Source organism: Balaenoptera ricei, chromosome 16 (genome assembly GCF_028023285.1).
Source record: "Balaenoptera ricei isolate mBalRic1 chromosome 16, mBalRic1.hap2, whole genome shotgun sequence".
NCBI classification, from domain to species: Eukaryota; Metazoa; Chordata; class Mammalia; order Artiodactyla; family Balaenopteridae; genus Balaenoptera; species Balaenoptera ricei.
The window spans coordinates 10,130,735-10,158,238 of record NC_082654.1 but is presented as its reverse complement, the minus strand read 5'-3'; the positions used below and the strand labels follow the sequence as shown (position 1 = coordinate 10,158,238).

The 27,504-nt window shown below is 47.5% G+C and overlaps 1 protein-coding gene across 15 annotated transcripts in view; it reads right to left on the bottom strand.

Moving 5' to 3' along the window:
* FGFR2 (fibroblast growth factor receptor 2) overlaps positions 1-27,504 on the bottom strand; it is a 102,149-nt gene that overhangs the window by 65,308 nt on the left and 9,337 nt on the right. For 7 of the 15 annotated variants that reach the window (XM_059900562.1, XM_059900563.1, XM_059900557.1 and 4 more), the window contains 2 exons: positions 9,924-10,190; positions 8,969-9,046 (listed from right to left, as the gene is read on the bottom strand). The exons of 3 other annotated variants lie outside the window; for them this stretch is intronic. In XM_059900562.1, the coding sequence (XP_059756545.1) occupies positions 8,969-9,046; positions 9,924-10,190 (345 nt within the window). The remainder of the gene's footprint in view (positions 1-8,968; positions 9,047-9,923; positions 10,191-27,504) is intronic. 5 more of the 15 variants (XM_059900568.1, XM_059900569.1, XM_059900564.1 and 2 more) reach the window with 1 other exon arrangement.

Here is a 27,504-nt window from a genome sequence, read left to right as displayed (position 1 = left end):
GAAAATAGAGCTGCCCTTCTTTCCTCTGAATCCAGTTGCATGTGTAATGAGTAGGCAACTTGGTAGCCACTTGACTTGGGGTGTCAAATGCCCATAAACACACCTATTCTTCTGAGGGTTCCCCAGGGAGTACTCGATTCCTATTTATCACAAGTCTCCCAGGGCCTGGCATATACTGAAACAATTTCAATCATCTTTCATTTTAAAAGCTTCTACTTAGAAAAATCCCTCCACAGCCACTGAAAAAGAAAGCATTGAGAGCACAAAATAAATAATGAGCTTTGTCGCTACACAAAGACTTTTACAAATCTGACCTAAATGAAAAGCATACCTCATGCTGTCAGGTGTCTGCATTCATGTTATCTGTTTAAGTAAACACAATAGCCTATTCATACGAATTAGCTAAATATTAATGTAGTAGCTCTTTCGGATACCGTCAATTACAGCTGCCCTGATCCTGTGGAATGTCTTTTCATTTTTATATACAAAGAAATCAACAGACATGTGCTTACGTACCAACAGGCATGATTTCCACGTTCCCTATGTTGAAAAGCAGGACTGAGCGTTAGCAACTAGGAACGTTGCGCTGCTTCTCCCTCGCTGGGCTACGCTGCTGGTGAGCCTGCAACCCACATGGGGATCCCCAGACCACATGGGCCTGTACGGTCATGGCCTGTGGCAGTAGCACACTGGCAACCAGCACCTTTATCTTGGAGCCTGAGGAATTATTTAAGGACAAGGGTGAAAGAATTTTGTTGGAATTTCTGGTAGGTAGCCACTTCCCTGGGGTGAAATTTCAATCATCAAAACTGCACCTATAAAATCTGCTTGTGCAAAACAGACACACAGCCATGCTTCTCATCTAAAGTCTGTGGGCTAATTCAAAAAGAGTCACGTACCACAATGTTCATTGCAGCACTATTTACAATAGCCAGGACATGGAAGCAACTTAAGTGTCCATCGACAGATGAACGGATAAAGAAGATGTGGCACATATATACAATGGACTATTACTCAGCCATGAAAAGAAATGAAATTGAGTTATTTGTAGTCAGGTGTATGGACCTAGAGTCTGTCATACAGAGTGAAGTAAGTCAGAAAGAGAAAAACAAATACCGTAGGCTAACACATATATATGGAATCTAAAAAAAAAAAAAAAAAAAAAAAAAAAAAGAAAGGTTCAGATGAACCTAGGAGCAGGACAGGAATAAAGACGCAGATGTAGAGAATGGACTTGAGGACACAATGAAGGGGGAAGGTTAGGCTGGGATGAAGTGAGAGAGTAGCATTGACATATATACGCCACCAAATGTAAAACAGATAGCTAGTGGGAAGCAGCTGCATCGCACGGGGAGATCAGCTCGGTGCTTTGTGACCACCTAGAGGGGTGGGATAGGGAGGGTGGGAGGGAGACACAGGAGGGAGGGGATATGGGGATATATGAATACTTATAGCTGATTCACTTTGTTATACAGTAGAAACTAACACAACATTGTAAAGCAATTATACTCCAATAAAGATGTTAAAAAAAAAAAAAAAGAAACCAGAAAAAAATTTTTTAAAAATAAAGTCTGTGGGCACCATGTTTCTCATCTAAAGGCTCAGAGATCGCAGGTGGGTGAGGCGCCATGAAATCTAATCAAAAAAGTAGAAGCCAATCACCTACATGACTGTCACCGGAAACCTGAATTCACAACATTCGCTTTCTCTGAATAACGGTAAAGCTTGGCTCAACAAAAAGGGCTGTCAGGCCAAGTTTTCGAGGTTCCCTGAGTGGCAGTGATGGGTCACCACCAACCCTGTGTCCAACACCACTCTGGGTGCTAACATCACACAGGCACGATGTACTTTCATGATGAGGCCTTCCTTTAAGATGTCAAGCTCACGAATTTTTTTAAGAACATAATGCTGGAGGGGAGGAGTTATTTTATTATTTTACAATGGCTCTTTCTGAAATAAACTAGTTTTATGGAAAACCTGAAGAATCTGGAAGGTCCAGAAAAATAATTACACTGTAGGAATAGCCCTGCTGTGTTTCCATCATCAATGGCCTATGTCCTCTGCGAACTCTTCCTGTCTTCAGTATTTCCTGCTATGTTTGCAGTCTGGACACATGGAAATGCCAGGGTCCCCACCCCAAAAACTACAATGCAGCTGGAGAGAAACAGGGACCAGGCTCCCAAAAAGCTCCTCTACCTAATGAGGCCTCTTCTATCCCAAGGCTGTGAACAGCATTAACAACTTTCATTTGGAGGAGGAACTCACTTAACAAATTAATGATCTACAAAAGCAGAGAAGACTCTAGCACACAGTAGATGCTCAATACGGATGGCCAAGGCCACATCATGTTGCTTGAAAGAGGTGTACGGCATCCACTTTGTATACCTTCCCTGACATAATCTTAGGGATATATTTAATAGAGATGGAATTGTGGTATAAACCCTGATGGCATAAAACATGAATTATACTTAAATCAGGAGTAAATAAGTTGACCTAGATGATCGGTATGGCCCCTTCTGCTCTGACACTCTCAAATCTTCTGCTGTAGTATGTAGCAAAAGAACGACATTCTCCTAGTCATTAAATACTCATAACGAGAAAGTTAAGGAAACAGTTAAGACCTAGCCAAAATAAATAAATAAATACAAGCCCATCATCAAGGTTTAGCGTATTTACTCATTATCATTTTCTACACTGAAACAGATACCGTATATTAGTAATAATACCAAGTAAGTAGAATTTTGATTTAATACAACAGAAGTCTCTTAACTTGTGGCTGGTTAAGCAGATTTATAACCCCACAGAAACTTCCCTCAACGTTCCCTCAACACAGCTTTTCTTAACCCCCCTTCATCCCACAATAAAGATTCATCATTCCTTCTCTGGTCCACCATTTTCTCGGTTACTTATGTCTGTTTCCATGCCCAGGGTGTTTCTAGACTGAAATATATTCCTCTCGATGTCTGCTGACCAATAAGGGTAGATCACCTGGAGCGTACAGCTGGAGCCATCTTCAGACTATGAAGCAGGCACTCAAGTGTTTATTGAACAGATGGATGGATGGATGGACAGACCAGATGGACAACTGTTAAAAGCCTGAGCTATAAAATGAGGGAGCTGAATTGAATGTTCTGATAAGGCCCCTCCCAGTTCTAACATTCTTTCCAGGTATCTATCTATATTCTACACAGATATTGATTCTGTCGACAAATGATAGGATCAGAGGATTTATTTTGACCCTGCAACCTAAACCTAGGGAGAAAACATGGGCTGCTGAGCCGGCTCCCACAAAAACTCTTACGTATCCCCACCCTGACATCTAAGGTTTATGGTCTTCTCTCTCTCTCTCTCTCTCTCTCTCTCTCTCTCTAACCAAATAGAGAGAATACAGCCTCGTGGTTTAAAGGAAAAACACGGACTCAAATTACCACTGTACCAAAAGGGACCTCAGTGACCATCTGGCCCAACGGCTGGTGTGATCAATGTCATCCAGAAAGGTTAAGTGATTTGATCAAGGTCACATGGCCAGAGGCTGGGCTGAGCCTAGACCCAAGTCTCCAGCTCCCTGAGCAGTGCTCTTTCAACCACTCCATGCTGCCCTTTGAACTCTCCCATGGTAATTAAGTCAAAAGTTCAAGATTTATGTGAGCTGTGGCCGCTGATGACTGCCAACTGTATTTTTATTGATGTAAAAAAAAAAAAACAACAGCCTGTTTCAGCTCTTAGATTAAGTCTCACAAACTCTCTAAAGCCTCACTAAGGCCTCTGTCTTAAGTCTATAATTAGTGCCTTTAAAAATATCACTAATCAGGACATTTCAATGCTTTGACCCCTGATGAGGGAAGGAGGCACGTCTCTGAGAGCTCTACCCCATCCTTGCAGTAGACTGCAGTTCATCTGTCTTCAGTTTTGCACAGAGAAAGAGAAAACAAATCTAACAAAATATGGAGATGTCAGTGAAGGTGTGACTGTGGGGCTCAGGGGGGCTTTATTTGAGAAATCTCATTAAAACAACAGCTTGCTGACCAACGAGGCATTCAATAAGAAATACACTAAAACAAACCAGGCAAGTGACCCACGTGTGAAACACCTAAGTCCACTGGGAGACCAGTTGCTTGGGGGAGTTCCCAGGCTCTGCCTTCAAAAGAGAACCCGCTAGTGGCCCGTGATGCTGCTGGACCAGAGGGGAGGCCGAGAAAGACAAGACACTCAGTCTGGCCGAATGGATGGGACATCATCACTGGCCTTTGTGATAAAACACCCAAACCAACTTGTAATGAGGTTTTCACCGCAAAGGTGTTTCAAAACCTTTAGGCAGCTTGTACATTTTCTAAAAATTTGTTTTCTTCAGTTCCTGGAAACTTCAACACAACTAAGAAACCACCATTTACCAACTTAGATACGATCTCTTCCAAGGAAAATCCCAATTAGAGCCAAGGTGACGGCAAACTGTTACTGTCGGCAGGTCTATCAATGAAAGTTCAGAATCTCAGGCCAAGAACCTTCATTTTCCCCAGTTGCTTACAAAAAAAAAAAAAAAAAATTGCCTTTCTCCCTAATATGGAGGATGGGCAGCTGCAGGTCTGAACGAAAATAAAGCCAAAATAGAAAATTACCTTCTCTCTCTTCACTCAATAGAAAGAACCACTCCACCTGATACAGCTGTCTTACTATCAATTCCCTCTAGTTAAGCAGCCAACCTGAACCTTCTGTCACTCATGCCCTTCCCAAGAAGTCAGTCTCAAGTTCTCCAGAGACAGTAATCACTTAAACACAAGCCGGAGGTGATAAAAAGTACCTCGAAAAAAACGGACAGACGTGTCTATTTATTTGCTGCCAGATGACCCATTAAGATACCTAGTACCTAGGGAAGGCAAGGACCAGTTAAGTCACGCTTTTTCAAGCTAAAGCACAAAGCCTGAACCTTTTCAAAATCCTCAACCTGGATGCATTTCAAAAATTAGCATTTGAAATCACAACTTTCTGTCCGGAGAAAGTCTCTCTCACCAAAGGGCATATGCAGCAGCATCATTTCCTGGTAGCCAGCCTTGTAGTGACATCACAAGGTTGTTCCACTCAGGGAAACGTCTAGCACTGGTCAAGCGTGAGGTCATCAGCTAGTCAGCTGCTAAAGTATGACCGGAGAATGCCCTTCACATCTGTGATGGAAGAACTTGACTTAAAGGGGGGGAGGGGGAGTCAGATCAACCAAATCAGCCCATTGCAGGGATTTTCAAAGCACGTGCAGCAGGATGTTAATAGATGCTATATTTTGAAAAGGGTCTTATGGTCAATAAGTTTGGAAAACCCTGGGAAAGGACAAAAAGAAACAGATGTTTTACTACAGAACTTCTCAGAGCTTGTAATAGGCTGATAGACACTGTAAGTCTTCAAGAAAGGTCACAGTATGAGGTATTTTCCAAATTCATTTCAAACTACAACTCATTTTTGGCAGAGAATTATGCTGAACTAGGGTTCCAAGGGATACTCTTTGAGAAACACCGGCTTATTCTCTTAATGTACAAACCAAACCTGAACGCTGCTCTGTTTTTAATGGGATCCGTACAAGATATACGTGAGGACGGTAGTTCCACAAAATATTCATTCAACGTCCAGGATAGTCCTTACCCTCCAGAAGCAATCTACCGGAAAAGGCGGGTCTGAGATACTACGTGACACTACACGTGATACAATGTACACTACCTGTGATACGACAGAACCCGTGAACAACAGTCAAAGCCACTCAATAGCCCAGTGTAAACAAGGAAATCCTCTACAGAGGAGCCCACTTTTGAGCTGGGTCTCGCAGGATGAGGTAAGGGTTCAGATCAACCTGAACACTGCAGTACACTCCTATAAAAATCAAATCGGACCTGGAGGTTAACGGATACCAGTTTCACGGCCAAGATGCAACAATCCTGCCTCAGTTTTTGACTGTTCTTTTTGCCATTATATTTGACTACCATACTTTTTGTACTCTGTACAGAATCTAAGAAGAACTCCAGCAGGCAGATAAGCTTGCCTTCTGAGAGTTAACTGACAAAATTAGATAAACAAGAATACCAGCAATGAGAGTAACCTACAATCTATTTTTGGAGTCACTTGATGGAGAAGTAACATAGACCAATCCTAAAAGAGAAAAACCCTTCTCAGAGAAGCTCAGAAATATCACTGTCAGCACAGGGTTGCCGGAGCATCATTTGTTAACTTCACTGAAGGGGAACTTTCAAACACACCCCAGTGGCATCTCCAGGCAATCAGAAGGCACCGAAGGAATCAATTTGGACACATGAGTGGTTTCCAGGTGGCTGAAAATGCAAAGAATTCGGTGCTTCTACAATTTTCCCTATTAATCAGGTCAGGCATTTGACACTCGAGGTGGCAAAAAATTGTCTTAATGGCAACATCCCCTTCCCCGCCTTGCCAATTACCCCGGCCATGGCATTCCTCTGTCCACACAGGCCACAGCTGCTTAATCTCAGACGCCCCAGGCTGCACCTGTGAATCAGACCGGCCTAATCACACTAACAGATGGCAGAGGCCAAGCAGCCAGCTAAGAACTGCTATCACTTTAAATCGCATCTAATGTTTCACAGGCACCAAACAGAGGCAATTCCCGACAGCAGTATCTGCCTGGTACAGCTAACACCAGCCCTTAATCACTGCAGAGCACCCACTTCGGGGCAGAGTTGGTGTCATTCGAGAGCTAATTACAAAGAACCCAGGTTGCAAGGTGAAGGCACGGCAATTCACTCAACGTGGGCTGGCGTTTCTTAAATGCAACACTCTACTACTACCTGGCCCTACCTGGGCACCGAGCAGTCAGGACTAGTATTCAGGATGAAAAGAGAGTCATCAGAGAGAGATTCAGTTCATTCAGCCTACCCTGCTGTTACATTTTATAACTTCCTGCATATTCCGGGTAACATGCTATTAGGCAGGGGACTGATCACCAGAACAACGCAGTTCCCAGGCATGCCCATAGAACCGCGCTGATTCTGATGTCCCAGTCAACAGCAATGGCTCCCACGTGCGGGTACCACTTTAGAGCCGTAAACAACTGTGCGAGCATCTTCCCTTCACCCCCGTCATCACCCTGAGTACTGGCAGAGGGGCGCTGGGATTAGACATGCCACAGGCCTCTGACTGAACTGCAGCGCTGCTTTTGGCTCACTGAATCACACATTCCCAATGAATAAAACACAAACAAACAACTCCTTTCTCCACCTTATCTGGTCCCTGGGGGCACTGACTGAACGAACCAGCAGCCAGCCCAGAGTCGGCCCAGAGCAGACCCTTTTCATCACTGTCAGGGTCACTGATTCTCCTGCCAGAGCCAAAGAACTAATAAGAAGTGAGTGGCATGTTGTAACGTACCAGCGTTTTATTACTAAATCGCAATGATAATAACGACCTCATTGGAAGGCTGGTACAAATCACAGCGGAAGACACTTTCACTCGCCTTATTACCCACTGTTTTACCAACGAGATCGCTAACGATAAACTCCTTCTGGAAGCAGATGTGCGTGTGCGAGTCCCTAAGCCAGTGGTGCTCACGCTTACTGTGCATCAGAATCACTCCCAAAGTTTCTAATTCAGCGGGTCCGGGGTGGGCCCCGAGAATTTTCATTCCTAGTAAGTTCTTCAGTGACGCTGACGCGAGTGGTCCAGGCCGCAAGCTTTCTCTTGCCAAAGAGTGAAAACTATATAAGCCCAGATACCTCCCTTTTTGCCTAAGCTGCTAGGAGACTCAAGAGACAAATGCAGTTCCCCACTAAAGCAAAACATTATCCCAGGTGCCGGACAACATGGATTTTCTCTTCTTCCTTGAAAAAGCCCTGGGTCTATTTTAATAACGAATTATCTTATTATTTAGGCCTTGTTTAAAGTTATTAAAGTAATATCCTTTTGAGAAAACGTAGAATACAACATCTAAGCAAGGAATGCCAGTGACCAGTGCAAAATCACTTTGGAAATATTCCAACCATGTTATTGGAAAATACAACTTGCTATATTTGATCTTCTTTATTGAATAAACACTCACAAATATTTTTCTGAGCAATGTACAAATATGAACTCACTAATCCTCGTAACCCCAAAAGATACTGTGATTATTCCCATTTTACAGATAAAGAAACTGAGGCACAAAAGTTAAATTACTTGCCCAAGGTTACCCAACTCAGCAGTGGTGGAGCAGCATTTGAACCGAGGCTGCCCAGCTCTGAGAGGCCACATTCTCACTCACCATGAAAAGGCCTCCTAGTGTCAGTTACAGCAGTGCTTTAACTGCCTTTAAATGCGCAAACAGCGTTTGTTGCCCCCCTTTTCTATCTGCAACGTAAGACACACTTCCCTTACTTCTGCTCGGCAAGCAATGATGTTTCCCAAGGCCATGGTTTCTCAACCTTGGCACTATCAACATTTTGGACCAGATAATTCTTTGTTACGGGGCTGCCCTGTACATTGTAAAGATGTTTATTAGCAGCATCCCTGGCCTCTTCAAAACCACTAGCATCCCCCCCTTCCTGTGCTGAGACAACCAAACATTGCCCAGTGTCCCCCTGGGGAGGGGGAAGGAGGAGAATCACCCCCCGTGGAGAACCACTGGGACAAGCCAAGCACCGTCGACGGTTATGAAGAAGACCAGGATGTTACATGGCTCTACTGGCTTTACATCTCCAAATAGTGAGAAGCCAGAGGAAAAAGGAAAACCAAGGAAAGAAAAGTCGTAACTGCTTTCAAAAGAAAGTGGCTACTGACACAATAAGAAAGAACAGACAGTAGAGAAGGGTGTACAGTAACACTGGTTTATTCTCAGATTTGAGAGTCAAGAGAGTAGACACAGCGGAGAGAGGTGGGGACGGCAGGCAACAAGCATCCCGAACAGTCGACAGGGAGACAGCTTAGAGTCAGGACTTCCCACCGAGCTCTCCTCTCTCGGGGACCTTCGGAGACAGCAGTTACTTACTCTTGCTGTTACTGTTCTCACTGACAAAATCCTCCGAGCCATCTGTGTCGTCCTCATCATCTCCGGATGAGATGGCATCTGTATTCAAAAGAACATATCCATGGTTGTGTTTTTGCAAAGCCAAAGGTTGCAATCATCTACAACTTCGTCTTTCTGGAAAGGGGATTCAACAACCCAGGAACCCAGGCAAGAAGTCTGAGACCATGTTTAGTTAAGATGGTTTTCATGGCTTAAATTTTCACTCCATGATGATGGTTCGTCTATATTATGATTCTCAACGTTTTTTGCTTTCACATTATTTAAACATGCTATAAAATTGGATATACTGAAACTGGATTTTAAGCTTCAAATGGTACTCGAGTCCCCAAAGAACTTACTGATTGTGTAATATCCAAAGATTCTTTCCAACACAACCTTTCAGCACTCGGGGTCTCCTTCAAGAAAGGAATTAGTCGCTAGAAAAACTTAGCCCCCGTGTGGCCTTCTGACCGTTTACTAATATTCTGAAAGCGGAACTTTAAACTTGGCTGCAAAAGGGGCCCTGTGCAGTCCCTCCTCACCACATGGAAGAAAAGTCAAGGAGAGAAACTCAAATTTTAACAAAAGGAAGCAGAAATCTTCAGCATCCAAATTTCAATTCTATGTTCTAAATGCCAAGGATGCCGGTGGTATGGGGGTAAAAAAAAAAGATGTGTTTTTACTTATAGGAAAGTGTGCTGTCTTAAAAGAAAAATGTTACTGTGCACATGAGAATCCTGTCATTTTTAACGACCAGCCTCTCTGATATACCAGGTCCCGTAGAAGAACTTCAAAAACAGATCAATCACAAACCGTGAAGTTCTGTGCCTGGCATCCAATTAGCAGATCCCACTATGATTTCACTTGTCCAATAACACTTTACCCAGAAGAATGGCTACAGAGAAGAGAGAGAGCAGCGGCTGGCAGGCCAACTCACCTGTGACATTGACCATGAAGTAGACAGTCTCACTGTCTACATTCCTAGCAGCAGTACAAGCATAGAGGCCGGAGTCTCTAGGCGTGGCACCTTTTATCTGCAAGTACTCCCCAATTAGCACTGTCCTATTGTTGGGCCCCAAGTGTACCCCATCCTTAGTCCAACTGATCATGGCGGCATCTCGCAACAGGCAGCGCAACTCTAGCGATTCCCGGGGCGCAGCCACGTAAACTTCTGGTTGGGAGATTTGGTATTTGGTTGATGGCTCTGCAGAAAGGTGGGAGAGAGAAGACGGAGACAGATGGGAAAGAGGGAAAGGAGAGAACGTCCAACAAAGGTCAGTGGAGGCCCCTTGACGCCCGGGAGAGGCAGTTCATGCTTTGCAAATGGCCCCAGGGGTGTCTGCTTCTCCGTGCACCCCCAGAAGCTGCCCTCGCCAAGGAGAAGAGGAGCATCCAAAACCAACCAGAGGAAGCGCCCGGCAAAAGCTGCCCCACTGGGTTTCCACAAACTGTAGAGCGTTAAACACAAACCCCAAACCCAACTTGGAAAGACACTATCCAAGAAAACTCTTAAGTCGATTATCAATCCAAAGCCTGCTTACACTGTAACCCCCCGGAAAGTCTATCATTGTGGCGTTTTTAATCTGTGAGAACGTGTGCTTTACCAATGGTTTCATTCCACATGACTGCACGGCTGTGTACACACACACGCACGCACACACACACACACCCCCGTTTATTTGTGCTGACTCTGCCTGTTGTCACAAATCTGAGCTTCTTAAAAAGAGGTACCTCAGACTCTCCAGCTCAGATCAGAACACGGCTGGTCTGGAGACTTAATTCTGTGCTGGGTGAGCTGGGATACACTGCTTTCTCTTAAAATGATAATAGCCTGGAGGCATTAACGGCAAAACAGAAAAGAGAAAAATGCCCCCAGGGAGCCAAGAGGCGGTCCCCATTACACTTAAATGGATCCTGAAATGAAGCTGCTGAAGGCTGCAGGCCAGTTGCTCCATTCGAAAAGCTGGACCGCTCCCTGCCCACAAGCCCCCGCCGCACACCCTGGGTTTCAGCCTCCTCAGCCCTCTGCCTTTGTCTCCTTTAGGGCTGTTCCTTCCTCCCTTGCCTCCACACGAACACCAACCTGTCCTTCAAGGCCCAAATCCCTCGTGCCCTCCCGGGTGAGAGTGTGCCACCAGCCACCCTGGCCCAGAGTGAAGCGGGTCTCCCCTCTTCACCAGCTCCTGGGGATGGACCACATTCCTGATGGACTTGTCCTGTCCCCAGAGGAGATGACAAGCTCCTGAAGCGAGGGCCGAGGTCTCGTGGCTCTCTGTGAGCCCCTCCCCTGCCCCAGGCAAACACATGGAAGGTGACTACTTCCAACAGGGTCACAGTCCCCAAACATGCAGGGCAAGATGGGACCTGGCAGGACCCAGCCTCCGCGAAAGGAGCGACAAGGAGCCATGCATCTTTAAGAACAGCCAGAGCTGCCAGCCGGGACCCACGAGGGTCCATGAATCGGCTTTCATCCTTCACAGTGAGAACTATGAATGGTACCCGGAGTCCCAGGCCCAGCATAACACAAAGCTTCCCAGCTCTGGGACGGTTCCAAAGCTGGGCAGCGTCACAAGGCAATTGTTTTGTCCTTTTGAATGTGGTCTGGACGAATCTCCCACATAAGATTGAAAGAAAGTTACTTCACATTTCAGTCCCTGTATCCCAGGAGCTGCACGCATCTGGTTCTAGAAATCCTTCTCCCCAACACCACCGCCAGCCAACATGGAGGGCCAGGTCCCCCCAAAGGGGCAGCCCTAACCCCACCGAGGCATCCACGCCAAGAAGGGCCCAGACGTTGAACAGGATGGGAACATAAAGAGGTAACCACAACCAAGAGAAGAAAATAAAAGTCATATTTAACATGGAAAAACACACCCCAAAACAAGGGCAGAAAGCCCCAACTGACAAGCAGGTTACATTTCAAAAGTTTGTTTTTCTCATTCAACAATTATTTATTGAACACCTACTATGGGCCATGCTTTTTTTTATTCTGGATGCTCAAGAAGCAACAGGAAACAAAAACAGTCCTTGCACTTATGGGATATTAATTACAGTGGGGTGATAGACAATAAATACAACATCTACAAAACTATAAAGTATGTAGGGTGGTCCTAAGTGTCAGGGAGAAGAATTCAGCAGGTTAGTGGCACACCCAGAGATGGAGGCTCTGGGCTGCAAAGCAGGAGCTGGCAAACCACAGCTCCCGGGCCAAACCCAGCCATCGTCTGTTTTTGTAAACAAAGTTTTATAGGCGCACAGCCATGCTTACATATTGTCTGGGGCTGCTGTGATGTGACACTGGCAGAGCTGAGTAGTCGAAACAGAGACCTAATGGCCTGCAGAACCTAAAATATTTACAGTCTCGCCCTTTACAGCAAATTCACCAACCTCTGTTGTATAGGATGGTCAGAGAAGTCTTCTCTAGAGAGAAGTGAAGGGCAAAGCAATGCTTAAAAGATGTTGCTGGGAACTTAGTTGGAAGGTCCTCAGATGAGGCCTCCCAAGGCTAAGTCATAATGCTGCTGAATTCAGGGACTGATAACAATGTTTTGAACTCTGGATCCTGAACAGCAATGCGGGTAAGAGGGGAAATGGAGAAGAACAAAGAAATCAGTTTGGCCCATAATCTCAGAGCATCTCCCACCTCCCAGAGTCAGGGCCAGTCAATATCCGAAATGACGGGCCCCCAAAGGCCACCTGGCCCACCCCTTTCACAGCTAGTCAAGGCCAGGATCAGATGTCATTTGGGTCCTGAGTCTCCAACAACTGATTACAGAAACAGCACCCACAATGTTAGAATGAATTGACAGTGGCTTAGCCTGGGTCATAAAATCATCGATATTTATTACAACCGCATTGTATGATCAGCAAGTTACCAAGAATGTTGTGGAATTTGCTTTCCTCTGAGCCAGAACTGGTCAACAAGAGATGACTGAGCAAGGAAGCAGCTGGTCAGAAGCAGCAACACTTTCCTCCCTTAAAGGAGAGCCCAGGACCCGTATGGCCAACCTGTTCTGTCCTGGCCCTCGGATAAGGGGAAGCATTGTCCCTATTTCATGGAGGCATTGGAAAGCTCTAATACTGTTTTTTTTTTTTAAAAAAAAAAAAAAAAAAAAAAAAAGCAAGACACTTGCAATTATGATGCAGAAAAATTTCTCTCTGGACAAAGGTGGAATTATGATTTCTCCATTTTTAAAGGAAAGCATTTTGACTGAGAAGCCTTTCCTCCATCTGAAATGGGTAAACCACAAAGTCTTGCTGAAACCAGGAGTATCTGAGATGCTGGACCAACATCACCAAAAAGACACCACCACCTGCTGCTGTAGAAGGAGGTAACACGGGGCGGTAAGGACCACGTCCTGTTCAGGGTGGACACACAGGAGATGCTGGTTAAATGCGTGCTGCCTGCATGGGAAAAGGACGAAGCCCTGAGTTCCAAGTCCACTCTGCTCCTGCTTAACCTCTCGGCCTCAGCTTCCTCATCTACTGAGAAGCAAGAATGCCCCCAAAACAGGATATTATCTTGAGAATCCAACAAGCCATTCAATATGAACCTGACCTTCCAACTATACCTTGTTGGGCCCATGACGGTCACCATCTCCGTCGTTCTTCAAGGCTGCAGACACTACCACGATCTCGAGCACCACTCTTTTCGGAGGATCGTCAGAGAGACTCCTTGGATTTGTATCGCCATGGATACAGAATGATGTTACTAATGATGGGCTCCCAGGTCAAAAGGACTGGTAAGGTGACTTGAGATACTAAGAGTGGTTTTAATTTCCAGGAAAACCAGGTCAAAACTGTCACCCAGTTTTCCAATTAGATGATAAGCTTCAAGGATAGTAAAATAATTCCCCAAAATGCATCAATAAGATAACAGTGTTCATTCATAACATTAAGCCATCCACCTTCAAGGTCTGAAACCAGTAACTACTACCGGTGGGAAATTCTGAAAGTGTGTGCTGCTTCCCTCCCCAGCTGATTATTTCACAACAGGCTCATATGGGGGTCTGTGGCGTCTTTGGGGAACCCCAGCAGAACCCAGCAATACTCCTGCGTAATCTAGGACTTCAAGCGCAACTTAGGGAGGATGGGAGAGTGAATAGAAAGGGGGGAAGAAGGGAGAAGAGGTTGGGGATAAAAAGTCAGGGAAGACCAGTGGGGCACATGGTGGGGGTGAGGGGCAGAACGACACGCCCATCCCAGGCCACCCAGCGGCTCCCGTGGCCCAGCTCGCAGGTTCCTGCATCAAAGACATCCCAGGACACGGACACTTAGCCCGAGACCCAAACCCCTGGCTCAGTGGAGGCAGCTCTGTCCCCGCCCCTCCCACGCGGCCACTGGGGCTTGGTTTCTCTTCTGTGCTGCTGTCCTCCAGGTGACTCCCTGCCACGTGCTCCCGAGTGCTCTGCGGACACCTCCACAGTGGTACTGACCTCACTTTGCTCCGTGGAGACAACAGGCCGGTTCCCTCTGACATGGCTGATGCTGCATCTGCGGTACCCTACCCACCCCTCTGACTGTGATGTGATCACCTCCCGCTGTCACAGGTCAGTGCCTCCCCTTGAGTCCACCAAGCTGCAAGGCCTGCTCTATAAAACATGATGGTTGACATGGGGCAAAGTATTCCCTGAGAGATTTAAACGATACCTTTTATAGCAGTATTAATATTTCCTGCGTTTATTTTTTCTGGTACTGCAGCAGACTTTTTACTCTTTCTTACAGACAGGAGTGGAGAAATCCACGCAGAGCACACAGCCCAACACTTCCCCCATCTGTTCTCACCAAAACACAAGGAGGAGAAGCCTCCAGAAGCCACTTTGCTACGCACCAACTGCGCTTTCAGAGGCTTCCACGGACAGAAAATGTTTCCTCGTATCTTTCATAATATAAATTACAATCCACAAAGAAGCAAGAAGGCTGGAGTGCACACACCAGTGCTGGACATTCTTCGTCTCTGTACCTAAAAGTGTTAAACAAACAAGGCGCTGAGTTTACTTTCTGGGAGGACGAAAAGGCACGTGTTTCTACTTGCTGAGGCCACACGACCGGCGGGTACAGCTGGGCTGTGCGGATCTCTGGTTGCATCAATCTGAACTTTCTCCCCACAAGTTTCAAACACTTGAGAAGCACCAGTGGCATCTTATCACACAGCTGCTTTCCAATAAATGGACTCCTCTGATATTAAAAAATGAGAGACGGGCATCTCTACAACTCATCAAAAAGTGAATGGTGTGACTAACAGCCGCCACTGCATACGGTTGGTGCGGGATTCCTGCCCGGAGCTGCATCTCCTTCCCACCCCTAAGAAACTCTGAAGCCGGGATGCCTTGGGAGCTACTGGAATGTAGAACTGAGGGGCCTCCAACTGGGAAGAGAAGATTGAGGCGAGGGCTGCCTGACACCCCACGTCCCGCAGTGGATCAGGGCAGAGGTGTGACATCACGCTGATGTCACCAGCTGTACGTCACAGGAAATCGACACAGGGAAACCAATCCTTGCTGGGGGTGAGCAGAGCCCAGGGAGGGGGAAGTCTTGTAAAAGTCAGAAAAGGCTGTGGTTTCTGGGACGTCGCTGCACACGACCAGCTGAATTCTTCCCTGGTGTCATCGGGAGGCCGTCTTGAGACAATTGAAGCAGGAGAGAATTCGGAACAGGGAGCTATTTCAGGTAACACTCGATGCTGCCGTACCAGCCACAGCAGCACTTCAGACTGTCACTTTTTATAATGTTTGCCTATAAGCTTTTCCCGTGTGGTTTTTGAAATGGCGCCCAAACGCAAACAGAGAACAGATGGGAAACCCACGTCTTGCCCTGTCCAATCATTTCGTGGAGAATGGATGACAGATTTAAACTGTTAAGGAAGAAAAAAGCCGCATATGCCAAGGGGACAACTAACTACACAAATTCAGCCTTTTCTGGGGTTTCCTAGGGACCAGTGTCTTTTCAGAGGTCAAGATGATCACAGCTAAGAAATGGGAGCCCCAGCTTCAAGGATGCAGGGGGGTCACCCCTGGAATGCATCCCCCCCTGAGGTCTCTCCGCCTGAGAAAGTCAGGGGTCTCCAAGCCCTAAAGACATTCCTCCAGGAAGGGGAAGAAATGGAGACAGAAATCCCTAAACAGACCCCTCAGCAGGAGAGGAGGGAAGGAAGAGAAAGGGAAAGGGGCATCCTGCTAGGGGGTATGGGTCGCAGGCCTCCCCGGGAACTACAACACCAGCATGCGGGGCAAGAGTAGTAAAGCAGCCTTGGTTTCCTGGTGCCCTCCCGACATTCTGCCACCTTGCACGAGAGGAATAAATATCACTGCTGTGGGGCTGCCACTGTCTTGACAGAAGAAATACACAGGAGGCAGCTGCACATGTCACCGCAATGTCACAGGGCACAGAGCAGGTAAGTGTCTGTTTCAGACTCGCCCTCCTGGTCTTCACGATGGCCCGTAGCGGCCACACTCCGGTCCTGGTAAGAAGTTTCAACTGGCCAATCCCCCATTTCCTGTCCGTAGGAACAGAATACAGAATCCCTCACATACACAGCACTGCCAAAGTACTTTCTACCAGCCGGAACGGAGGCAGTCTGGACAGACAGACATCTATATCGCATTACTTTTCCGTAATCCATGATGTCTTAGAGCACAGGGGCTTTGGAAGAGCGAAGCCCACACTTTTCTATGGCACAGTTTCCATCTAGGTGGCATCAAAACTTAGCCGTAGAAAGATTGAAAGGTCCTGGTGTCCCTGCAATCAAGTCAGAAATGACCACCCTCGCGTGCCCTAGCACGGGGGCTCCGCAGACACCCAGATGGCAGCAGCAGAGCTGGCTGTTTTCAGCTCAGACAGGCTCGAAGCTTCTCCTTTACGAGAACAGGCTTGCAGAAGACAAAATCCGGACCTCAAACAGAGGCCTTATAAGGCCTGGGTACTACTTGTTCCTTAAGGGGGGAAGGGAGAGACAAATACTCTGCACAATATAAAGATGAAAGTTCTCTACCTCAAGAAATACTGCCAACATAAAAATGGGGGCCTCAAAGAATTCAAAGCACTGGAACACAGATAAGTAAACAGGCTGCAGTTTTCTCTTCCAACCCTTTGTCGGGGTGTCTTGCAGACTCACGTCAGGACTTAAAACTCTCCTTGGCGGTATCACGGGGGCCAGAACAACCACTAATAGCTGTCTCTGCCACAGTAGCTTGACTGTTCCAGAAACTCTAGCCTGGCTCACATTCCTTGTGATCAGATGGGATAATGGCTAATGCTTCCAATATGGTAACCATTAAAAATTATATATTTAGGCACACCCCTCATATAATTTAGGTCTGTCTTCGAGAAACATGGTGAACAGCTCTCCAAGTTTGAAAAGAAATGATGTTGCTACCTAAGAGAAAATAAAAATGTGGAAATAGTAAAGTGCCCAAGAAAGTACCCATTTAAGAGTGAGTCACCATTATCGCCCAATATTCGGACCCAAAACGCAGAAATATTCACCCCGTATTTTGTCAGCATCCCATCTTCTTTTGATCCAAGGTTTTAGGCTATTAATTATAGTGTCCTCCAAAAGGGAGCAAGAGGGACACAAAAGAGGTTTTCTCCTGGTCACAACGCGTGCATCGAACTCACGCTCGGGAGAGCAAAATTCCCACTGGACCACCAGGATGAGGGTATCGAACAGAACCATCTGTAAAAAATCCCTAGATATCGGCGGCTTTGCTTGAGCAAGAACTTCAAAATTGAGCCCTTTGTTCAAAAATCATTTCCCAGAGAGATAAGCCATCAGGGTATCTAATGCCCAGGAAGCAGAAACTGGCACTAAGAGTTGTGTCAAAGTAGCTCCCCTGCCCCAGGTCGGATATACAGTGAGCCTATGTGCTCAGTCACCTGGTCATCCAGGCCCTGAGCCTGCCTTCCAGAAACACCCTTGCTAGACACAGCGGAGGGGGCTGGCCCTTCTCGAAATCTAGGCTTCCTAGGGCATGCTGCTCTAGGGAAAACCACATCATCAAAAAGCTGGCCCTGCCGCCTGACTGAGACCACTGGAAAATCTGTCTCTTTTTCTCAGCAGAAGGTTTTGCACTCCCTGTATCACCACAACCAGGAAGGGAAAAGGGGGGAACGGGGATGGGGGCGTCACGAGGAGGTAAAGGAATTAAGGAACGAACGGGATCTGCCTGAGCTTTATCAGCACCCTCTTTAAGGTCAAGAGTGGGCTTGCAGAGGCATCGCCTGTGGAATGAACAAACGTCATCATCTCCGGTCCTGAAAAACGAATCCTCTGCCCCCCAAAACAGTTTTGTCCCCAAGTCCTTGTGGCAGCCCTTGACCCCAGGCAGCCCTCCTCACTGTACAGAGCGGGAGGCCACCTTCCTCATCCGACGCTCCTTCAATTCCTGGAGCTGTTCCCTGTGGCACCTTAGCGTTAAGCCTCACTTCTGTCCCCTCCCTGGTGACTCTTCAGAAAAGGCAAGGACAGGCTGGGGATGTTAAAAGACCAGACTTAGAACAGGCCTGAGTCTCAACTCTGCCACTTAGAAGTTGTGTGACCCAGGACAGGGCCCTCGGCTTTCTAATCACTTCATCGTTCTTCCCCTGCAAACCAGGAACAACCATAACTGAGACAGTGCTCGGAAAGCACCAAGCACAATGCCCAACACTCAGCGAGCACTCAAAAGTACCCGCCGTGGGGAAGAACTTGTGGCTGAAAGCCTTATTCCGGGGCTGCAGTTGGCTAACCGTGACAGGAGGAAACGCCCCTGACCAGGTCTTCTCAACGTGGAAGGCTGGGGATGATAGAAAAGGGAGAGCCCCTAACACACAGTTTAGTGCCTATTTACCTACAGCGGCATGCTGTTTCCTGCTGGCGTGTGTGTGTGTGCGTGCACGCGTGTGCACATGTGTTCTCAAGAACAGGAACGTGCATGAGACCTTCCTGCCCTTCTGGGAATCCCCTCCGCGCCCCGCATACCTGTGGATACGCTCTGAATTCCACCCCCGGCTCCTCTGGTCCTTTTCCCTGCATTCTGATCTCCTCCATCTCTGCAGCTTTTCCCACCCCTACATGGCAATGCCACTCAAGTCCCTGCTTGCAGGTTCACATTTCCACCTGCCCGAGGGAACACATTACCTGGATGTCTACAGAGGTCGTATCTAAAACAGGCAGATGACCTTCAGCCTCGTCTTCCTCCTCTGGCCTCTTGCTGAATGGAGTCACCACGTGGCATCAACTCAAGCTCCAAACCCACCCTAAAGCACCTCTGCTCCCTCTCGCCTCTCATCTCGTCAGTCCCCACATCTCCTCCCCTATTCAGTTTGTCTCTGCAACAGCTCTGGAAAGAAAGCAAGGGCGGCTTTCGGGTCCACGGGCCCACTATTCCAGGCCTCTACCATCTCTCCGAAAGACCTCTGCAACACCCCCCAACCCATCACCCGTGGGCCGTCCCCTGTGTCCTTCATGAGCCACTACAGCAATCTTCTGAAAAGCAAATCTTACCACTACTTTAAAAAAAAAAAAAAAAAAAAAGGCACAGACCACTCCACACTTTGACAGGGTAAAACCCAAAGAACATCACCCACACTAAGGCCTTGGGTGCTCCTGGCCCCAGATCCCGCTCTACCCTCTCTCTCACACCCTAGGCTTGTCTGTTCACATGGGCACTGTTCCCTCTACCTGCATCCCCTGTCCCGATACTCTGTGTGGCAAACTCCTATTCAGCCTTCAAAGCCCAGCTCAAATATCATCTCCTCTGTGAAAACTCCTCTGATTCCCATTAAGACAGACTGCATGGCTCCCATCTCCAATTCATCAGGTCTTTGTTTATCCAACTAGTATATTCCCAGCAGAATACAGTCTGCCTCCACCCACCCACTCCAATTGAGAGCTTGGGGGGGGGGGGCAGGGGGAGGAGGGGGGCTCTGCTTCTCAGCCTTTACTTTGCATAAAGATCACCCAGACACAGCTTCCAGGGCCCCCCTTCCAAAGTTTCTAGGTCAGGAGGCCTGAGGTGGGGTCTGAGATTCTGGATTTCCCACAAGTTCCCGGGGAATGCTGATGCTGCTGGCCCAAGGGCCGCCTTGTGAGAAGTTCAGCTCCAGTGTCTAAGGACAAGCTTGAGACCTGCTGCGGCAGTGATGAACCCTGTCAACCCGGGCGGCCCCTTCTCCTCCCTGAGCCTCAGAGTCCTGGTCTGTAGAATAGGCTACCTCCAGGCTAGGTCAAGGTCACCACGGGGACAAAACCAGAGGCTGCCTGGGAAGGCTTTTGTAAAGTGGGGGGCACACCTAAGAGAAGCCTCCACGCCGGCAGGGGTGCCCTGCCTGCCTACCCCGCCTGTGGGCTGTAGCTTGATACTTTTTTTTTTTTGAATTTCTGAATTTTATTTATTTTTTTATACAGCAGGTCCTTATTAGTCATCAGTTTTACATACATCAGTGTATACATGTCAATCCCAATCACCCAATTCATCCCACCACCACCCCACCCCGCCGCGGCTTTCCCCCCTTGGTGTCCATACGTTTGTTCTCTACATCTGTGTCTCTATTTCTGCCCTGCAAACCGGTTCATCTGTACCATTTTTCTAGGTTCTACACATATGCGTTAATATACGGTATTTGTTTTTCTCTTCCTGACTTACTTCACTCTGTATGACAGTCTCTAGATCCGTCCACGTCTCCACAAATGACCCAATTTTGTTCCTTTTTATGGCTGAGTAATATATTAACTGATCAGCAGATTACATTTTTCCAATCACATGGGAACCTCAATTTGAATTTGTCTGATTTTAAAAAGGGGTTTTCTTTCAAATGAACAAATCTGCCACATCATATATATGTAAGTTACCAAAGTGGGGATTTCTGGAATGTTCCCAAATGGAACTAAACATCCAAGGATCTTGTGAGAGTCGTCGTCATCAACAGCCATGTACAACACCTGTTTGATTACTTCTGTAAGGGAAGTAGCCTGTGACTTATTAAAATACCATTTACTATTCATCCATCCAACAAATTTGAGATAACTGGTATTTGTATGGGGGGCACGGTAACCCCCAAAGAACTCCCTAGAAAAGAGGATCCCAGCTGGGCTCAGGGATGACTCACCGCAACCCGACAGCAGGCCATGAAAACCCCTGAACGCCAGACCCAGAGGCCACTAGCTTGAGGACCTGGGCTCCAGTGAGTGGGGTGGTTGGCCTGCGTTCCAGAGAGCATGCTCCAAAGCCAGCAGTCTGACTACATTCAGAAGCAAGTTTTCAGGGGCGGTCGCCTTTCCACCTTAGTGTTACCTGTGGCTCACATGGCCCCGTTACTGACATAAATGGTGCCAACTCCAGTGGATACATTTGCCCTCTAAGTCCCATAAAGGTCAGATCAATGTCCAAATCCTAGATCAATGCCCAAATCCTAGATCAATGTCCAAATCCTATTGCACATTTTCCCCAGCCCCTCCCTCAGTGAGTACGTTCTGAATACATGAATATTTTTAAAGCGGCCCCAGCGGCAAACGAAAGGGGAAAAAAATGGGAAGCGGGACGAGGAGAGGGAGGTGAAGAGTTACTTCTTGAGGGCAAGGCTGCCTCGGGTTCTGCCACCCAGGACCTTTTGGGGGTATTGTTCAGCAAGTTTACTTAAAGGGCTCGGCCTTTCTACTCTCAGCAGGACCCCAGTTCCAACACCCGTTCGGAGCCTGCAGATGTGTCCCCAGACTGGTCCCCCCTCCAGCAGCATCCCAGCCATTTGCAAATGAAGGGACAGCAGCTGTATACTGGGAAACAGATGGGCCTCCTCATTTGAATGGGTTTGATCTGGCAGCCCGGGCCTCAGCAAGTTCAGGCCCGGCCAGCGCTGAAATCCTGTTCAGGCGAAGGCACAGATTCCTAGCCCGAGGGGTCTTTAGCGAGCAGCTCGATCAGAATGGCCCCTGGGAGAGGTCTCCCTGAAGTCAGAGGGGGCGGGGAGCCTCTGGGGTGGGCTGGGCCCATTCCCAGCCGGCTGGGCCCGGCAGGACCCAGCAAGGCAGGACAAGCCACAGGGATCACTTTTCTCCCGTGATATGCAGAGAAGAGAAAAAGTCTCCCTATGGGAATCCTGTGCCTGAGGACTGAAACCACATTCATTCAGGAAATTCCAAATTAAGATAGGCGCCACCGTGGTGGTTAACCTTTCTCCCCAACCCTAAGCCGCCTATTTGCATAGAGGTAAAAACTTCAAGGAAACAAACTCTGAAGAGCCCTTACCTCCTAATAGAGCCCCTTTCAAAACCCTCGGGAGCATTTGCTCTTGGAAAGGCTGTGCAAGGCTCCCAGCATCTTGGCTTCCCAAGACGTGGACAGGGCGTACCAGGTCCTTTCTTAAGCTGAGACTGTCACCCCTCTCCATGGGAAGAGGAGGAGCCTTGTCTGAATCTCTGAGTCCCCAGGTGAGGCCCCCAAGAAGGGACCAGAATCGTGTTCACTGGGTCTCCGTGGCTCCCCGGGGCCGTCTCCCTGCCTCCACGTAGGTCTGGTAAGGAACTGCAGCTCCAGACTGTCAAGGAGCAGGAGGAAATGGCCCACCCAAGTGCCGGCTGAGGGCTGCCCGTGACCTCCTCACTCGCCATACCTTTAAGGGTAGGTACCTCTCACCGGACAGCAGAGAGGTCAGGACGATTCCCAAAGTGGGCACAGAGCAACCTAGCCGGCAGATCTGGCCGGGGCTGACTAGGGCCAACGTGGTGATCTTGCCAGCAAATCAAGGCGGCACCCACTGCCTTCAAGACCAGCCTCAGGAAGGTGCCCGGTTGGAAGACCCAGAAAAATCCTTAACGTGGCACGTAGGCTGCCTCCAGCCCCGCCTGGCCTGGCCTCCTCGGGGTTCCCCGAATCCCTCTGAGACACACCATGCTTTTACTTCCGATTACCTTCACCTCAGCTTGGAAGTGCCCCCTCGTTTTTTGCAAGTATTTGACAAATGCCAGTCCCAGTTCCCGCCCCCCACTCAACAGGACTTGAGACTTCTCTGCTTGTCATTCTATCCCCACAGAGCCCGGCACACAGTAGGACGTAGTAGGGTCTCAACATAATTGGGGGACAAACTCAAAGGAGCCACAGCAATTACGCTGCAATCTGAAAGGTGTGCCGTAGTAATGACCTTGGCTCTGGAAGCTGCGGCTGCACCAGGGCTGAGAGGTTCAGAGGGAACGGGCAGTGCCACCTTCCAGTGAAGCATCCTACAACCTCTCACCCCCACGGAGCCCCCCTTCTGAATGCCTGTGTCTTCTGCGTCACCGAGCACGTGGCTGGCGCAGAGTGCAACTGACTCAACCAGGCTTGATTCACTTCCACATCGGGCTGGAACCGCTCAGAGTTCACTCTCTTTTTTTTAAAACCACCAAACTGAATTTTGTTTGCTTTGAAAATGGGCTCTGCTCCCCGGCCTCTTTCTTCCCTCGGGACACCCTTCCTGGCCGAGGCTACAGGAAGTATATAGGTGCTGCTGCCCCTGCCCTTTCGTTCTTGGAATTTTTTTCCCTTTCCCCCAACCCCGCCCCCTTTTATTTATTTATTTTTGCTTTCCTAGCCTCTGACATTAGAAGGCTCAGTATCTGTCCATGACCACAGGTTGCAGGAGCCCCAGGTATACCGGTCTGCAGAGGTAGGCCTTGACCCAATCTCAAACCAGAAATGCTGAAGAAAAGCTTGACACAATGTCAAACTGACAACCAAAACAACCAAAACACTGAGCAGGTCCCAGGGCAGACCGCCTGAAGCACCTGGGACAAGGAAAACGGGATGGCCTCGTGCTGCTGCCTTGTGGGCAGCCCTTCCTGTCCTGACTCCTGCCGCACGACACCAACCCGGACTCAGCGCGGTCTCCCTCTGGTCTCCTGCGCAGCAGAGAGGGTTAGCTCCTTACCAATAAGCGACATACCACCAGAGGCCGTTCCAGAAGAATCACAAAGTGGTAGTTATTGGAATGGTTTTATTGCCTACGACTTTTCTTCAAATAGCTTTAGGGGAACAGATGTGGACAGATGAGAAGAAACAGCATCAACCAGCAGTGTCCTTACATGTTTAAGAGTCAAACGACAGATTTAAGAATGAGGAGGTCCCCACAGTATTCCACAGAAGACTCACCTGCTCAGGAAAGAGGAGTCCACTGGGAAATCTTTGTTGCACCAATAAATTTACCCCAAGGCCTGGACACACACTCACTAACTGTGGGGCCTTGGAGGAATCATTTCGTCTCCAAGAGTCTCAGTCAAGAGTCTCAGCCGTAAGATGGGAATGTGAATAGCTGGGGTCAGCTGCATTACTAAGATTAGAGATGGTGGCGGGAGGAGGTATTGGAGGAAGGTGGTTTAGAAGGTACAAAATTCCAGTTAGAAGGGAAATAAGTACCAGGGATATAATGTACAGCATGATGACTAGAGTTAACACTGCTCTATGGTTGGTATATGTGAATGTCATTAAGAGAGTTAATCCCAAAATATTTTTTTCTTTTTCTTTTTCGTGTCTGTATGAGATGATGGATGATAGCTAAACTCATTGTGGTAATCATTTCACAATATATGTAACTCAAATGGTTATGCCATACATCTTAAACAGTGCTGTCTATTATATCTCAATAAAACTGGGGAAAAGAGATTAGAGATAATATGTCAAGGTACCTAGCACAATGTCCAACACACAGCAGGCACTTAATAAATGGTAATAAGAATTACTGTTACCATCACCTGCATCCTCATCCTCTCAAGGAATGGGCTAATAGAATGCGACCCCATCCACACTGCCCACCCCCACTCACACCCCCAGTACCATGGGTCCCATAACAATCTCCTTGAGCTCCCTTCCACGAAGACTGGAAGCCCAGCCACCTGTGCACCTAAGGAAGGCCCAGCAGGCTGCCCGGGGGGAGCCACTACAGGCCAACCTGGCAGAGCCTATCGTGACATGCTATGGAGCTCCCCTCACGGGCCAGGACAAAAGCAGAGCGTGTGACACCCCCCTTCCCCGCCAACCAATCCCATAAACCTCTCTCCATCCTTCTCTTTTTTTTTTTTTTTTTTTTTTTGGCCGTGCCGCCTGGCATCCAGGATCTTAGTTCCCCGACCAGGGATCGAACCCATGCTACCTGCAGTGGAAGCGCAGTGTCCTAACCATTGGACGCCAGGGAAGTCCCTCTGCATCCTTCTTCACAGGGCCTCTTCACGATCCTTTGTTTGGAAGCCCCAAGCACAGAACTCCTTGCCAAAATATATTGCTCCTTAAGAAGCACATGTCCTGCCGTTATTACACAGCTGCAACTGACTTTTTTCGACAGGGAAAAAAAATGTCAACCCTGAACCATTTGGACTGCAAGCAGCAAGAGAATCCCACTCCCAAGGTCCAGACCTGTAAATGCCCAAGATAATAAAAAGGGTTGGGGAGGCTCCCTTTCTACTTTAAGTAAACGCCTCTCATCAGAAGATCTGTCATTGTATATCGTAGGGTAAACATCCCAGAAATATTGGTTTGACATCCTATCTCAGGTTTTTACCTCTACAAGGAAGCGGGGTGGGGCAGGGAGGAAACTAGCACTTACTGAGCACCTACTATCTGCCAGGAACTACTGTACGGGCTTTACATACACTTGCATCTGATCTTCCTGGTCCCCCTTTCAAGATAGATGTTATCAGGCCCATTTTTAGATAAAGAAAGAGAGGCTCAGAGAGGTTATCTAACTTATGCAAGGTCACAGCACCAGTAGATAATGGAAAGATTCAAATCTGCTTTGTCTAGCTCCCAAGGCCAACTTCCTTCTGTCCCCAGAAAGCACATTACATACCATTTTAAATGATTTTATTCATTCCTATGGGAAAAAAAAAAAGTCAGATGCAGAATTTAGGCTAATTACATAGAGGATTCCTGGTCTTTTAAAGATCTGAGTGATTTTCTGTTTGAACCCTAGGATGTATAGTTAATTGTGCACCTACCTGGGTCAGCTAAAAAGGCAACAAGTTTTGGTCAAGATCCAGGAGGCTTAGCGGGATGGGAAGGAGGTGCCTTTTTTTTGGGCGGGGGCTAAGGGCGGCCACCACCTGTGCAGCTAGCTTTCGGGATCTTAGTTCCCCGACCAGGGACTGAACCCGGGCACTCGGCAATGAAAGCGCAGAGTCCTAACCACTGGACCGCCATGGAATTCCCAAAGGAAGGAGGTGCCTTGAAGGCAGCCATACTCCTTTGGGGCAAACTCGCTGCCTACTTACAATCTGAAGTGTAAGGGTTTTCAAAGAGTTTAAACCCTAAACTCACCACTATAAAGATCTTTCTATTCATTTTATAGCACCTCCCTACCTCCTACCCCCTTGCCCCCTGCAACACACAAAGTTGGCCTTTTCGATGTCTTGATATTTTTAAAACATTACAGCTGGTTATGTATGGCAAAACTTAACAGTAAACTGGCCTTTAAAAGAGGTCACACATAGTAACTCAGAAGGAGTTCTAGTGTTAGAAAATAATCATGACAATATATACAGAGTTTACTGTATTAATGTCAGAGCTCAGAACTGGGTTCTTTCTTTCAAGTAAAGTGCTGTATATAAATCATAAAATATATATGTCCCTTGACCTCAATTCTGAATCTGTCAGTATTTTCCTCATAAGCTATTTTTTTGACCTCCCCATAAAACATGTTCACCCCGACCCGACATTCTATATATGTGCATTCCATTCAGACACGACTCGGAATTTACCATGCTTTAGTTGGACAGGGGTTAAACCAAAGAGTAGGCCACACCTTAGCTCCCTGACTCAGTACAGTCAAAAAGAAGTTGAAATTTTTAATATTCACATGAAATGGCAAAAGTCCAGAATGGGACGTAACTACTTATGGTATTCCAAAGTGGAATAAATGTCAACAGCTCACACCCAACATCTTAAAACTCCATCATGGTACAAGTTTCCTAAAACCAAAATTACTGAAACTCTAACGCATGCCTATTTTACTTGATTTGCGCTCTTCATGGACAACAGTGGTCTAGCCTGATAATTAAAAATATCCTTTTGCATGATTATATAAATGGTAAAAGCCTGAAGTTATACAGAGGCCAGTGAAAGCCTGCAACCACCATCTACCACTGATGTGGCTACCATTTTGGATTTCCTGTCATGCCCAAAAATGGGGTAGTAACAATCAGAGCACGGGGGAAAAAAAACTTGGGAAAAGTGTGACCTTTGTTAATTTCAAAAGGAAACATCTCCAAGACATGGGGGACCATAATAGTGAAAAGGCCAGCAGCTCGTTCAACCAGACTTCTTTACAGAACTCCGTCTCAGCTCCCTTCCCCACCTCCTCACATTCCCTGATCCAGGAAAGCCAGAGCTGAACCTGGCTGGGTCACTCCAGGTCTATCTGGGTAAGCAGGAGGAAGTGGTCAGTTTGTGCAGACTCTCGGGCTGCCAGAAAGCCTTAAGGCTTCCCATGAAGATAAACACTGTCCGCTAAATGGAACACGAGTTGTGCATAGCTTTAAAAACTCAAGTTCAAGAGCCTCTAAGCCTCTAAGAAGTCAA